The sequence below is a fragment of the Herpailurus yagouaroundi genome, unplaced genomic scaffold, assembly GCF_014898765.1.
Source record: "Herpailurus yagouaroundi ecotype Mexico unplaced genomic scaffold, PumYag 140, whole genome shotgun sequence".
Classification (NCBI taxonomy): Eukaryota; Metazoa; Chordata; class Mammalia; order Carnivora; family Felidae; genus Herpailurus; species Herpailurus yagouaroundi.
In genome coordinates, this window is record NW_024412395.1 from 69,558,862 (window position 1) to 69,574,958 (window position 16,097).

General features: G+C 35.5%; 1 protein-coding gene across 7 annotated transcripts in view; it reads left to right on the top strand.

Annotated features, from left to right (window-relative positions):
- PMS1 (PMS1 homolog 1, mismatch repair system component) overlaps nucleotides 1-14,489 on the top strand; it is a 102,056-nt gene extending 87,567 nt beyond the window's left edge. For 5 of the 7 annotated variants that reach the window (XM_040475630.1, XM_040475634.1, XM_040475633.1 and 2 more), the window contains 4 exons: nucleotides 2,641-3,123; nucleotides 6,658-6,788; nucleotides 10,706-10,866; nucleotides 14,261-14,489. In XM_040475630.1, coding sequence (XP_040331564.1) covers nucleotides 2,641-3,123; nucleotides 6,658-6,788; nucleotides 10,706-10,866; nucleotides 14,261-14,425 — 940 coding nt within the window. In that variant the 3' untranslated portion in view covers nucleotides 14,426-14,489. The remainder of the gene's footprint in view (nucleotides 1-2,640; nucleotides 3,124-6,657; nucleotides 6,789-10,705; nucleotides 10,867-14,260) is intronic. The other 2 variants (XM_040475636.1, XM_040475635.1) reach the window with 1 other exon arrangement.
- Nucleotides 14,490-16,097: the final 1,608 nt, after the last annotated feature.

Genomic DNA, 16,097 nt, shown 5'->3' on the forward strand with positions numbered 1-16,097 from the left:
TCTCTCTGTCCCAAAAATAAATAAACGTTGAAAAAAAAAATTTAAAAAAAAAAGTGTATGCATTTTCTTACATAGTGCTCAGGGAATTGTTTATTCCATGTTGATATTACAGTAAATGTGTAAGGAACTCTTCAGATGTAGAATTGACTATTTTATTTAGTTACATCTTTAAAAAAATTGTTTTAATGTTTATTTTATATTTTGAGAGACAGCATGAGCAGGGGAGGAGGGACACAGAGAGCAGGAGACACAGAATCCGAAACAGGCTCCAGGCTCTGAGCTGTCAGCCCAGAGCACAACATGGGGCTTGAACCCACAAACCATGAAATCATGACTTGAGCCAAAGGTGGATGCTTAACCAACTGAGCCACCCAGGCACCCCCTAAAAAAACCTTTTTTTAGAGAGAAAGAGAGAGAGAGGGAGAACAACGAAGAGAGGGGCAGAGGGAGAGACAGACAGAATCTTAAGTAGGCTCCGTGGTCAGCGCAGAGCCTGATGGAAGACTTGTACCGGCGACCCTGCGATCATGACCTGAGCCAAGATCAAGTGTCAGACGCTCAATTGACTGAGCCACCCAGAAGCCCTGAGAATTATATTAAAAGATCCTTTTTCTTTTTTACCTACATAGTTACCATTTTTTGGGGCTCATCATTTTTTCCTATAGATCAGAATTTCTATCTGGTATCAGCCCTTAACAGTGCAATTATTGTTGGCAAAAGATTCTAAGCTTTTATCTGAAAATGTTTGTATCTTCATTTTCGAAAGACCTGTTGGCTTTGTAGCATTGAAGTCTATATTCTGTTGGCACTTAAAAGATGTTATTCACTGTCATTTGGCTTTACATTGCTTCTGATGAGAATTTATATCCATCTTTTGTGGTATTCTTTTTTGTATTGTCTTTTTTTCCCCTCTCAGTGCTTTCAGAATTTCGTGTTTATCTTTGGTTCTGAGCAATTTCATTCTCGTATGCCTAGCCGTGGACTTTGTATTTATCCTGCTTAGGGTTCACTGACCTTCTTGGATCTGTAAAAGGTTTCATTTATACAAATTACAACATCCATGCTATAATTTCTTCAATTTTTTTTCCCTCACTATTATGGTTTTTATCCGGGACTCCCAATTACATATATGTGAGGTTGTTGTGCCATAGGCCACTGAGATTTTTTTTTTTTAATCTTCATTATTTCTTTCCATTGTTCAGATTGGATCACTTCTACTGATCTGTCTTCAAGTTTGCTAACCCTTCTTTTGCCATCCCTGATCTGCTAAGCCTACCCAGGGACTTTTTCATTTCAAATACTGTGTTTTTTAGTTCTAGAATTTCCATTTCCATTTGGTTCTTTGTAACGTCCCTTCTCTGTTTAGATTCCCCATCTTTTCTCTCATTATGATCTTCTTTTGCCTTTAAGTCCTTAAATATTTATTAAAACCTATTTTTAAAAAAAAATTTTTCTTTTTTGCAAATTCCAACATCTGAGTGAATGATCTTGAGGTTGGTTTTACTGACCACTTTTTTTCTTGACTGTGACTCTCATTTTCTTGTTTTATTGCTTGAATGGTAACTTTTGATTATATAATGGACATTGTGGGTGATCTGTTGAAGAAACTGTAGGTTTTGTTATCTTCTTCTGAAGCGTATTCATGTTTTTTTCTACCAAGCATTTAAATTACTGACAGATCATGTTGAGCTTGTGGAGGCTGTTTTATATATCCTTAGAGAGAGAGTTTAAATTTGGCCCTTAATCCTAGGGCAAATCCTAGCTTCCTTAGTTCTAAGACATAATTTGTTCCTTACCCTGGCCCTACTCCAGTTTTAATTTAAAATCCAAAGTGTTTACTAAGCTATCTAATTATGTAGAATTCAAACTCGAAACTCCATTTACCCTGGAGTGGTAGTCACTAAAATCTCTTTTTAGCTCATTTAACATTCTAGCAGTTGCCACAAATGGGATTGCCACAAATGGGATTGCCACAAATGGGATTTTCTCCTTCAATTTCCATTTGTTTTGGAAGCAAGGAACTCTGTTCTGGTGATTCAAGCTAGTAAGAGTGCAACTTATAATATTATGTGATATAAAAATAATTAATAAAAATCATAAAAATTTTTTTTTAAGTGCAGCTTATTTCTTGAGTTTTTGCCACTTCCCCTTAATGCTGGGGGCTGTCTTCTGTGTAACATCTGTATAAATATGGATATCTTTTTTTTTTAAACTTTATTTTGGGAAAGAGAGAAAGCGTAAGCTGGGGAGGGGCAGAGAGAGAGAATCCTAAGCAGGCTCCCCACTTGCAGAGCCCAACATGAGGCTCAAACCCCAAACCGTGAGATCATGACCTGAGTCAAAGTTGGACACTTGACCAACTGAACCACCCAGGCACCTCTGGATCTCTTTTTTCAAATGTCGAATTTATTCCAATACCTGCCTGTTTTTGGTTGCTCTTCATGCCTATTTTAAATGGTTGTTTTCTGTATTTTGTGCAGAGTTTATCATAGTTATGTATGGGAGGGTTAGTCCAATAGAAGTTCTTTCATCATTATCAGATTTAGAATACCAGATCTTTACTTTTTATAAAATTTACTTCAGATGATTAATATATTTCTAATTATGGCCTCATTAGTTATATTTTATCTTTATTCATAGATATGAAGAGAAGGCTACTAAAGATTTGGAACGATACAATAAGCAAATCAAGAGAGCCATTGAACAAGAGTCACAAATGCCATTAAAAGATGGCAGAAAAAAGATAAAGCCCACCAGTGCATGGCATTTGGCACAGAAGCACAAATTGAAAACTTCATTATCGAATCAGCCAAAACTTGAAGACCTTTTTCAGTGCCAAATTGAAAAAAGAAAGAACCAAAATGTTAAAATAGTTCAGATCCCCTTTTCTATGGAAAACTTAAAAAAAAATTTTGAGAAACATAAATTTGACTTAGAAGAGAAGGACGAATTTTGCTTGATCCACAATCTCAAGTTTCCTGATGGGTGGCTAATTACATCCAAAACAGAGGTAATGTTATTAAATCCTTACAGAGTAGAAGAAGCCCTCCTATTTAAAAGACTTATTGAGAATCATAAACTTCCTGCAGAGCCACTGGAAAAGCCAATTATATTAACAGAGAGGTATGGTGAAATAATATAATTCTTTTTTTTAACTCTCAAAACATTTATCAATCCATACTAGATTAGAAATTGAAAGTAACAAGTTGGAAGTGTTTCTAGTAGGGAAAAGTTTCCTAGTAGGGAAAAGATTTATTTAAAGAAATCTTTTTAAAATTTGATTTTCTAATCTTTAATGGAATTGTTTTTAAATTACTAATTTTAGAGTATGCTAGATAGTTTACTTCTGCAATTAATAAATAACCTCAATTCTTCTCTGTACACAGTGACTTTCCTAAGGGTAATTTTGAAGTTAGGGTGCCATGACTCTCTTTCATTGTACACTCTTTTAACATTTTAAACATATACCAAAATTGAATTATACAATGAATGCCTTGATCAACAATTATCAAGATTTTCCCACATTTGTCTACTTATCCTTTCAAATGTATATGTATGCTGTGTGTATATGTATGTGTGTTGTGTGTATGTGTACATACATATTTTCTTTCCTAAGTATTTTTTATTTTATTTTATTTTATTTTTTTAATTTTTTTTTCAACGTTTATTTATTTTTGGGACAGAGAGAGACAGAGCATGAACGGGGGAGGAGCAGAGAGAGAGGGAGACACAGAATCGGAAACAGGCTCCAGGCTCTGAGCCATCAGCCCAGAGCCTGACACGGGGCTCGAACTCACGGACCGCGAGATCGTGACCTGGCTGAAGTCGGACGCTTAACCGACTGCGCCACCCAGGCGCCCCATTCCTAAGTATTTTTTAGACAGTTCCCACCCAAACATCTTTCACTATCTTTCTCTTAAAAATGACTTACCTAAAGGGCTTTGGAAAGAGACAAGGGATGATCAGCTGCTTTCTTTGGCCTCTGGTAAGACATGATAACTGGCTGGAATGGTCATGCTTTGTATGTACTGCTCTAAACAGTACATAACAGGTATCCAGCATCGAGAGGAGACCAATACCCCTGTTCAGGATCCAGTCTCCCTTTTCTACTTACACTTTCTCCTTCCCCTTCTTAGCTGTATGCATGGCTGCCCAGTCAGAGAATATGTTTCCAAACTCTGTCTCTTTGAGCCCAGGTAATTGAACATTGAGCCCAGGTAATATTCACATTGAGATGTGAATAGACATGTTTACAAGTTCCGTGTTACTGTCTTACAGACAAAGCCAAAAAAATATAAAAATGACTTACCTAAGTACAGTTCCTATCTTTCACAATATTAATTCCTTGAAAGCGTTCTTCATGGTCTCAACATGTCTTTTTTTATAGTTTGTTTTTTTTTTTAATTTTTTTTAATGCTTATTTATTTTGAGAGAGAAAGACAGTGTGAGTGGGGGAGGGGCAGAGAGAGAAGGAAACAGAATCTGAAGCAGGCTCCAGGCTCCAAGCATAGAGTCCAACACAGGGCTCCAACTCACTAACCGCAAGATCGTGCCCTGAGCCGAAGTAAGACACCCAACTGACTGAGCCACCCAAACACCCCTCTTTTTTATAGTTTTTAATGTATCAAGTTTAATTTTTATCTAAACAAGGTCCAGCCATCACATTTTGTTATGTCTCTTAAATCTCTTCTAAATATCACACCATTAACCTATTGTTGATAACAGTCATTTGTTCATTAGATTATCCTGTTATCTCAGTTTGACCCTTTGCTTCCTTAAGGTGGTGTTTAACTTGTTTCTCCCTCTCCCATATTTAAACAGAAGACAGCCCGAGAGGATTGAATAGATTTAAATTATCCTTTTTAGTATCACAGTTCAATAGGTTGTGCTATGTGCTTTGTATTTCATCACATCAAAAGGCACTTATCACTGGGTTCAGTCATTGACAGCCTACTCTTATACCTTAAAATTCCCTATCAACCTTTCCATTTAATGGAATCATCCATTGATGATTGTTTCCTGAACTGATTTTATTATACTTTGCAAAATGGGGTATTTCCCTTTTATCCTACATGAGCAAAGTATTTTCTGTAAAAGAGACTAATAACTATTAACATTTGCCTTTTTTATATTTAATACTTTTTTAGTCTGACACAGGAGAGAATCTTATGTATGATAAAGGAGATTAAAAACCTGAAATTAGAAAGATATTGAGGATTTGTTCTCTAGGACACATCACTAGGTAATTGTTTCAGAACTCCCAAGAATAAATTACAACAAAATCTTTCATACAATATATTAAAACGCTTGTGTTAAAAATCCTGCCACCAGAAGAAAAAATAGGGCCAGGATACAGGAAAACATTTGTCCCAAGGCTACCTTTTTTAATTAAGGCAATGGTAATCACATTCACTAAAATCCAGCATAGTATTCTTTCATAGTAGAATCCTTTCGTAGTATTCTTTTAAGATTGGATTAGGAAACTGTTGAAGAATTAGAAAAAGAATTAATACAGATTTGGGGTATATTAAACGGTTCAGAAATCTGATCGTACTTTCTCTTTTCTCCCCTTAAAAAGAGCTAGAGTGTATCTGAAATTTTAAACTTGATTGCTTTTCTAAATGGTATTTGTGAACTTTCATTTAAAGTTCAAAATTCATTTTGTGTGCTTGTACAAATTATATGTTTTAAAAAATATTTTCCTGTTACATTCTGTTTTTCAAAACCAAATACGTTAAAAATTATTTTTGGAGGCCCATACTAGCCTGAAAAAAAGCTTTCTTATTTGAACATGAACTGCAACAAAGCTGAATTCAAAATTGTTTTCACCCTTCTTATCAAATGTGACATCCCCACCACAATGAATGTAAGTTTTTCATAACTGTGTCAAAGACAGGGTAGTTATGGGCTGGGCTTAGTTTTCTCACTATGGTTCTTTTTTTTTTTTTTTTTTTAATTTTTTTTTTTTAGGGAGAGAGAGAGAGGGAGAGAGAGAGAGAGAGCCAGAGCTCGAGCAGGGGAGGGGCAGAGAGAGAGGGAGACACAGAATCCAAAGCAGGCTCCAGGCTCTGAGCTGTCAGCACAGAGCCTAACACGGGGCTCAGACCCAGGAGCTGTGCGATCATGACCTGAGCCGAAGTCGGCTGCTCAACCGACTGAGCCACCCAGGCACCCCTCTCACTATGGTTGTAATGCAGGAATGGAGTAATTTAGATTTCTATAAAATAAAAAATAAGAGCTCAATAATAGCAATAACAATGGCTAATGTTTGTTGAAGACTTACAAGAGCTTTACTAAACCCTTTGATTTTCACAACAACCTTATGATACAATAATATAGCTATGGCATTATTTATAAAGTTTTCAATTGTATGATTTGAGAGAGCACAGTTTTTGATTTCACATTTAGTTTGTCATGTTCTGAAAAATAGAAACTGTCTTTTATAACTAGTCTTCCTCCTTTCTGTTCACGGTATACAGTAGGTCTTCTAAAGATACAGAAATGTAAAAAAATAAAGTTTCTTACAGGGTTAGTTATATCTTTGTATTTTGGTTACTGATGATTTTTAGAGGGCCCTTGGGTTAACTTTTTCCCATAAATCGTCTTATTTAATTTTACATATTTAATAAGTTAAAAGACCATTAATTTCTTTTTCAGTCTTTTTAATGGATCTCATTACTTAGAGATTTTATGTAAAATGACCACAGATGATCAGAGACACAGTGGATCAACTTACCTGTCTGATCCTCGTCTTACAGCAAATGGTTTCAAGATAAGATTAATACCAGGTATGATAATGTGATTTAATATTTCCTGACTTGGAAATAAGTCTTGTTCCAGAAGTTACATTTGAGTTTCATAATGTACATATCATGGTATATTTTTATTTCATGAAAAGTACAGCGTCAGCTATGTATGTAAAAAGTCATATTTCAAAAAGGTCACTTCTGTTGGAAACAAGCAACCTTGGCATCTCTTTCAGTATATTACCTGGCATTTGTGTTTTCATAACTAATCGAGTAGTTTCATTGTAATGTTTGACCTCTTTTGTCACAAAATGCAAACTGCCTACTTTGTTTAAATTATTTAATACTCCTTTAGATGGGAAAGATATACATAGTATATTGGAAAGGTCTAACAAAAGTGGACCTCTGTTACCTTTTTAAAAGGATTTTTACTTGTTTTGCCAGTTGGGTTTGTAACATCAGCAATCTTACTATTTGGAGAGTGAGTGATTTGATTCCATTGCTTTGCTAAAAAGACTGTGATAAAACTATTTACTTTGTATGGCAATTCACTGGATGGAGAGAAAAGTAAATCCTTCTGGCTAGGAGACTTCAGTTTTCCTGGTTGGCCCTTTCTCTCTTCTTTCATAGCTTCCATATTTAACTTTTTTCTGCCCTAACTTCCTATGTTGGTCTTGTCCTACTACTTTCCCTTCATCTGGTATCAAAGGTGCTGCGCAGAGTCATCCCACTGTCCCCTCTCCTGTTTGTCCCTAAAGCTGTCATGACCAAGGTGTAGAAAAATGAAGTTCAACCAAAACAGTGTTGAAAATTTTTACAGGAATGTTTTACTGAGACATAAAAAGAATATAAGTAAAAACAATGTACAAAACTATGAAATTAGATATATGCAGAAAATGTTTTGGTGCAACAAACTTTAACTTCATTGACTTTTGCAGTTTTAGGAACACCTACCGTGAAATTTCTTACCTTCTACCTCAGTCTGGATATTTAGATTTGGAGTGAAAAGCTAGTCCAAATCTCAACTCTGCCATTTAAAGGGTTTTCTTGGGAAAGTCATTTGGCCTCAATATTTTCTCATTATAACAACTAATAATTATTGAATAATTATAATGTACAGGGCACGATTCTAAATATTAAATGTATTAATTTAATCTTCCTAATAGCCCTATGAAGTATGTTCTATTGCTGTCTCCATTTTATAGATGGAAAAATCAAGGCACAATGAAGTTTGCTTAAGGATACACGGTTAGTGGTAGAACAAGGATTTAAACCCAAGCATCTTTATAGGCTACCTTTTAACTAATTTATTATATTGCTTCTTTTAAAGTGGAGATATTTACTTTATAAAGTAGTTAGCACTTAACTAGGTACTTACAGAAATCAATACGCGTAGTATTTGACAGTGGTAGGTGTTTGAATATTTTCTTTTCTTCCCATCTTCCAGTACCCCTTTCTGAAAGGACTTGTCCTCATTTCTTTTAGTCATAGAAATCTTTCTTCCTTGGGACCCCTAACATCTTTTTAAATTATTTGAAGTGTGAAGCTAGGGGTGTGTGTATGTATATATGTAGTTAAATATTTTTTTCTTAATCTATTTTTCTGATTAACTATGTGGTATTGCTGGCAGGTGCCATTTTTTTTTTTTTTTTCATGAAAGATGTTATCACAGCAATTTTTTTTTTTTTTTTGCATTTCCCATCCCTGAAATGCAGCCAAATCAACACCAAACACCAAGCCATCTTGCATACCTATAAAACTGATTTGAGGATTAACACAGCAATCTGCACAACTTGAACCACAGAACTCCGCAGGTTCACAGCAATTTTTTTTTTAAGTTAGGAGAGCCAACTTTTTATTTTTTTATTTTTGAGTTACCCGGTAAGTTTCTATCTGACAGATGCTTTCAGCTCTTAGCTTTGTGGAAGTGTTTTTTAAGGCCTTTGGAATACCAGGTACCTTGCATGGCACCAGAGATAAAAATGAATAAGACTTATCTGCAAACTGACTTGATTTGATTGGAATTAACTTTACTTAGATTGTCATCAGCATTATTTATCTTACCAATAACAAACACATCAGATTAAAAACTCTCATGTTCTTTTTTAAGCCCTTTTTTCCCTTCATTAATTTTTATGTCCTGTTTTCCTAAAGACCACTTCTTTTTTTAGAGTTTGTTGTCTTAGACTAACTTTGGATAAACAGTTTGCCAGTTGTCAGAAAACATCATTGAATAAAGATAAAGACATTTAAAAAAGAGGAAGAATAATACATCTGGCTTTGAGGGAAGGTTCTGAATGTGATCCTAAGAATTTTGCTTGTTAATGGGAATAGCGTTTTGTTTTACATCAACAAGAATTCCATATTTTAGGAGGTGAAAACTTGTCAGGGCACCTGGGTGGCTCAGTCAGTTAAGCATCCATCTGACTCTTGATTTCGGCTCAGGTTATGATCTCACAACTCGTGGGTTTGAGTCCCGAGATGGGCTAAGTTTCCTATATCTGTTTAAAATCTAGAAATTAAAATATTGCTTAATTTCCTCATCTGTTGCCAAATACTTTATTCACATCCACAAGTAATTCTGTGAAATGTGTATTATTTTCCAGGGCAAATGTAGTAAGTATTAGACTTTTCAGTCTAATCATAGCATAAAAGGTACAGAACCAGCGTAGTGGAAAGTCTCTTAGCTGATGTTTTTGTAATTTACTTATCTGTATGTATGTGTAAAAATATGTGAACTAGAATATTCTGCTTCTTCCTCTTTGCCTACCTAAACCCTGTATCAAGTCCCATTTAAATTCCCCTTTTATTTCCCTTCATTCAACTCTTGTGTTTTATCCCTTAATGTTTAATTATAGATCTTCTTCTGTTACTCTATATTTGTTTCCAAGGAGGAACATAGGATGCCTCCTCTATTATACCACCACTGCATCTTATCCAGGTCAAGGAACTGATCTGTAACTGGAAGCAGATTAGGTATAGGATCACTGACATGTCAGGATCTGAAACTCTTCAAGCTACATCACTCCTTTTTTTTTTTTTTTATCTATCGATAGCTACCACTTATCCAACATTGGACTGTCTCATTTTCTTTACTTCTAGATAACCATGGTATGAAATTCAATATTAACAGTGTTACACAGAGCCAAAGAAGACAATCTCTGCTATTTTGCAGCATTTTAAAATGCATTCTAAAGCCAAATTTGATCCTTTGGAATTTATATTGTTATGGGTATTTTACCCCATTATATATCCAATCTAGTTTTTAGTTTTATTTTAATCACTAAATTAAAGTAGTTTAATAAATAATGTCAGCTTTAAATATTGTTTTACTAAAATATTTTAAAACATTTAAAACATTAGTATTTCATTTTCTCAAGTTAGTGATATATTAATAAGTTAGTATAGTGGTAATCATTTGTAATATATAAGTGTATCAAGTCAATACTTTGTAAACCATAAATTTGTATAGTGTTTATCAATTATATCTCAATAAAGTTGGAAAAAATAAATTACTATGAATATTTTTATAATTAAGTTAAAATAGTCACAGAGATAATTCAGGCCTTTAAGCTAGATACTAACCTAGTAGAATAGAATTTGAACAGCAACAGTTGTTAAAACACTTAAATCAATTTTATTTTAATAAATATCATGGGACTCCATTTTCTCTCCAAAGTAGGAAGTGTTCTACACAAATGGAGAGAACAGAAGTGCAATAACAGAGATACAAAGCACATGTGGTGTCTATGAGCACTTATGACTTAATGTGAAATCCTATGGGAAATTATCATTTGTTCTCCAACTAAGGAACAAAACTTTGTCCTGACTATATTAAATTCTAAGGAAGGTTCACTAAATGTTTTCACAGTGATTTTGTTTTTAATAGGCATTTTCTGGAATATAATTCAAACAAAACTAACTATATCTACATGTGGTTTTATTTATTTTTCTTTTAGGTGTTTCCATTGCTGAAGACTACTTGGAAATAGAAGAAATGGCTAATTGTCTCCCATTCTATGGAGTGATGGACTTAAAAGAAATTCTTAATGCCATATTAAACAAAAATGCAAAGGAAGTTTATGAATGTAGACCTCGTAAAGTGATAAGTTATTTGGAGGTATGCATTATTAGATTATGTAGGTTGTTTAGGTTTTAAGATACTTAACTGTTTATCAATAAAATAGTAAACATTCAAAATAGTAAAGTTTCTATTAGGTTTATTATATGTTTGCAAGAAGAAATACTACCAAAAAAAGAAAACTTCATTAAAAGTTTCACATCATAAACTGGTTGTAGTAAACTCTATCATGGATCCTTACCGTAACATTGTTTCATGAGTACATATTGAGGAAGAGCCCTATGAAGGACACCCTTTATAGTGATGGTTTTTCTGAGGTTTTTTGTTTGTTTGTTTTTGTTTTTTGTTTGGAGTAGTTTTTCTGATTTTTAAGAAATGATTCAAAATTTCTCCACTTTTACACCAAATACCTGTCTATAAAGGATTTTAAGCCCTGATCTCTTCAAGAGCAAAAAGGGAGAGTGAGTGAAAGATGTAGATTATTGAATAAATGGAAATTTTAGTTTTCTAGGAATATTTACCACAAATAAGAAATATAACAGTGGGTTAAAAAATGAATTCTAAAGTAATAGAGGATGGAAGAAGCTTATAAAGTTTTAAATGTTCAAGTATATGATAGTAGTGGGAAAACAATAGTGATTGTGTTTGAAGTTCTATCCCTTAGGTTTGGTATTTTAAAAACAAACCTGAATGTAAATAAAATCTGTTTTCTCCCTTTTAAAAAAAATGGGCCATTTTTGGTCAGACTCTTACCATGGTGTGTGCCCATTGCATTCTGAGGGTCAGACTTTTGGAAAGTCCACTTTTTACCCTTTCTGAAGATTGTATTCAATAGTATTCAGTGAGTCCTTCAAGAGCTTTGCCTTGTGGAACTTCCTAGCCTATTGTGGGAGCAATTTAACACGGATAGTTTCTAATGGCTTCAAAGGAATCTTTTCTTACGAAAGAGGTAGTATAAACTTAAACGAAGGTTGAAGGAGTTGAGGGGCATGTTTTGGGTATTGACGAACCATGTGGAAAGAAATACGATTTCAAAAATAACAAAAATGGTTGGATATTTAGATATAAATATTTTTACTAATATTATATTTCTCATTACATTAAGGCAATTGTGGATTGATTGTTAAGGAAGAGAGCCTGGGAAAAAAAGAACTTCCATAAGATCTACAGGCATATTTCCATTTAAGGTCAAGCTGAATAAGATGAATCAGAAATAAAAGATAGGAGAATAAAAGAAAAACCAAACAGAGGTACATATAAAAGTGAAAGAACGAAAGAAATTTAAAAATGAGTAATTAGTATCATATTCTCTATAGGGTAATAGTTGCTAGAAGACCATCAGGTATGGCTGCTAGATAGCAATAATAATAGAGAAATAGTCAGGAGAAGACTTGCCAATGGCCGAACAGCAGAGCAGTGGTGAAAAAGTGTAGGCTGCAAGTCACATGGTGTTAAAAAAAGAGAGATTAGCTTGTCTGTGTTTCTGTGTTGTTGATGGGAAAGACTGACATAAAAGATTGGAAAGCGGATGTTCCAAAAGAGGCAGGAAGGAAGATGGGATAAAAGATATAAGCTTTAGAAAGGAGAAACTGTTCTCTTAAGAGCAGAAGAGAGGGAAAATGAAAGTAAAAATATTTTGAGGTAAACTTGAGAGAAGTGATGTATGTGATCCATGTGGGAAAGGAGTAGGAAAAGTTATCTGCTGAGAGTGAAGAGGCTGGGGAGGCATTGGGGATTTGAGTGTAGTAGAGAATATCTGAAAATAAGAGTTGTAGGTACTATAAGAGAAGGTTGATTAGAGAAGAATAAGATGTCCAAATGGCACTGAGGACTCATAAGAGCTAACACTGGTATTGGATCCAGCCAGGCAGTTTGGAAATTTTCTAACAGTGCTTGGTACAATTTATCCAGCTGTAGCAATTAGCAAGATGAATATGTAGAACAAGGGGGTGAGTGAGCAAATTTGAACCCATAGTGTATATACAAGAAACTGTGTTATGTCCTAGAGGAATAAATATGGTTCCTAGAGGAACCTAAAGATGAATTAGGTTCTAGTAGGAATCAAAAATGAATGCAGGAAGCTGGAGATAATATCCTTAATGTCTCACTAACTATTCAGGACCTTAAGTAGGGAAAGATAAGAAAGGTGCTGGTGAGGCAGAAAATTAAGGAGGGATTGAGGAGATTACAGGTCAAATTAAAAGAATAGGTTTAGTTAGAGAGGAGTAGGATGGTTGGAAAGATAAAGGGAAGAGGGTGTGTGGTTGCAGAGAATAATATTTAGGCTCACCTTCTTTGAAAAAAAATTTTTAATGTTTATTTTTGAGAGAGAGAGAAAGAGTGTGAGATGAGGAGGGGCAGAGAGAAGAGGGAGACACAGAATCCAAAGCAGGCTCCACGCTCCAAACTGCCAGCCAGACTCAGGGCTCAAACCCATGAACCTTGAGATCATGACCTGAGCTGAAGTTGGACGCTTAACCAGCTGAGCTACCCAGGCACCCTTAGGCTCAAGTTCTTTGAAGTACAAGAATTTTTTTAAAATAAATCTTAAAAGAAGCTAGCTTTGCTAATACTATTTACCCCTAAACGCTCAGTTTTTCCTATCTCAGAAAACAGCATCACCATACTGAAAATGCAGACATTATCCTTGGGTCTATATCCATCATAACTAGTCCACCAGCAAGTCTTGACTCTACCTCCTGCTCGTGTCAGGAGTCTTTAAACCTCCTTCCATCTCCACTGCTATCACCCTTGTCAAAGACTCACTAGGACTAGTAATTGCCTGCAAGACTGCTTCTCTTCTTGACCTGCCTCAAACCATACTTCACACAACAGCAAAACTGATTGTTTTAAAATGTGAAGCAAATATTTTAGGCTCTTGCTTTAAAACCCCCTGGTTATTTCCCTGTGCATTCATCCTGTCCTAAAGGGTGATCTGGCCCCTACTTAACTCCCTTTCTTGTTTCCCTTTTCTACTTAGTAACTATGCTACACCCACAGTGACCATTCAGTTCTTTCTGTTACTTCTGCCTGAAATGCTTTTCTTACCCCATGATCTTTGCATTATTTCTTATTTAAATTGAAACTTAAATGTCACCTTGAAGAAGCTTTCCCTAACCACACAATCACTCTCTATCTTGTTGCCTAGTTTAATTTTGCACACTATTACTTACTGAAATTTTCTTTGTCTTTTTATGTTTTGTTTCTCTGCACTAGAATAGAATATAAATTTCACAAGAACAAGGATGTTGTTTGTCTTATTCTTCTCTGTGTGTAGAACCTACAATAATGACTTACATAATTTGTGCTTCATATGTGAGTAAATGAGTAATAAAAAGAATATAATCAATTTTCTGCCTTCTCTCTTGCCAGAAATAACAGGTTTTCTGCTTCAGGGTGTATCATGGTAAAATGTATGGCTTTCTCTTCACAGGGAGAAGCAGTGCGTCTATCTAGACAGTTGCCGATGTACTTGTCAAAAGAGGATATCCAAGACATTATGTACAGAATGAAGCACGAATTTGGAAATGAAATTAAAGGGTGTGTTCATGGTCGCCCATTTTTTCATCATTTAATCCATATTCCAGAAGCTACCTAATTAAATATGTTTAAGAAATTTGTTCCTATTAAAATTGATAATAAAACGAGTCAGTTTTAAACCATCTTTGTATTATCATGTATTAAATGGTTATTTTATAAGTGAGGATTTACTGACTTGCATATTGAAAAAGGATTCGGGGCGCCTGGGTGGCGCAGTCGGTTAAGCATCCGGCTTCAGCCAGGTCACGATCTCGCGGTCTGTGAGTTCGAGCCCCGCGTCAGGCTCTGGGCTGATGGCTCGGAGCCTGGAGCCTGTTTCCGATTCTGTGTCTCCCTCTCTCTCTGCCCCTCCCCCGTTCATGCTCTGTCTCTCTCTGTCCCAAAAATAAATAAACGTTGAAAAAGGATTCAAAAACTGGAAAACTTAAATAAACTAACATTGACTGTTCATTTTATTCTGAAGAACCAGCTGTCATAATAATTATTGGTTGTAAATCCCAAACTCCAAATACCTAGTATTCTTGGGTGGTTGATTTACTAAGGGCTGTGAACTAAATCATGTCCCTAAAATTTATATGTTGAAGTCCTAACCCCTAGTGTGATGGTATTTGGAAATAGGGTCTTTTAGGAGGTAATTAGGTTTAGATGAAGTCATAAGAGTAAGGGCCCTCATGGTAGGATTAGTGCCCTTATAAGAGCTTTTGCTCACCCTCTCCTTTTCTCCTACCAACCCCCATGTGAAGATACAGTGAGAAGGTGGCCCTTCATGATCCAGTAATAGAGATCTCACCACAAACCATGCTGACACCTTGATCTTGGACTTCTAGCCTCTAGAACTGTGAGAAAATAAATGTTGTGCTTTTAAGCCACCAGTCTAATGGTATTTTGTTATGGCAGCCTGAGTGGACTTTTACACTGGGTCGGTGCCATGCAGAGAGAAATCACACAGACTGAACTGGCATATCTGACAGAAGTTATCAATGTTGTTTAAAGTATGATGGGGAGACAGGGAGTGGGAGAAAGTGAGAAAATGAAGTTTAGAGGAAAAGAAGTTTAGCTTTCAAAATCCTGCCATTTACCTCTATTTTGGGGTAACAGTTTAGAAATTGCTGTCTCTTAAGTGGAAATTATTGGGTTTTGGGGTCAACATTTGTCAGAGAACATGGGAAGATCCAGAGATTTAACAAAATTTAGGTTAACATTATTCATTGTGTTTGTGTTCTTTCAAAAACTAGATCCCCCAGTGCACCAAAACACTTAATTTGCAAAAAATTCGTTTTATAAAGTAAAATGTTCTATACTGGATACATGATCTCCGTATTCCATATCATCTCAAGTTTAAATTTTTTTTTTAATATTTTTTAACGTTTATTTTTTTGAGACAGAGACAGAGCATGAATGGGGTGGGTCAGCGAGAGAGGGAGACACAGAATCCGAAACAGGCTCCAGGCTCCAGGCTCCCAGCTGTCGGCACAAATCCCGACATGGGCCTCGAACTCACAGACCATGAGATAATGACCTGAGCCGAAGTTGGACGCTCAACCGACTGAGCCACCCAGGTGCCCCTAAAAAACTTTTTTTTAATTTTTATTTTTTTTGAGAGAGAGTGTGAGCATGGAGGGGCAGAGCGAGAGGAGACACAACTCAAAGCAGGCTCCAGGCTCTGAGCGTCAGCACAGAGCCAGGTGCGGGGCTCCAACTCACAAACCGTAAGATCATGACCTGAGCTG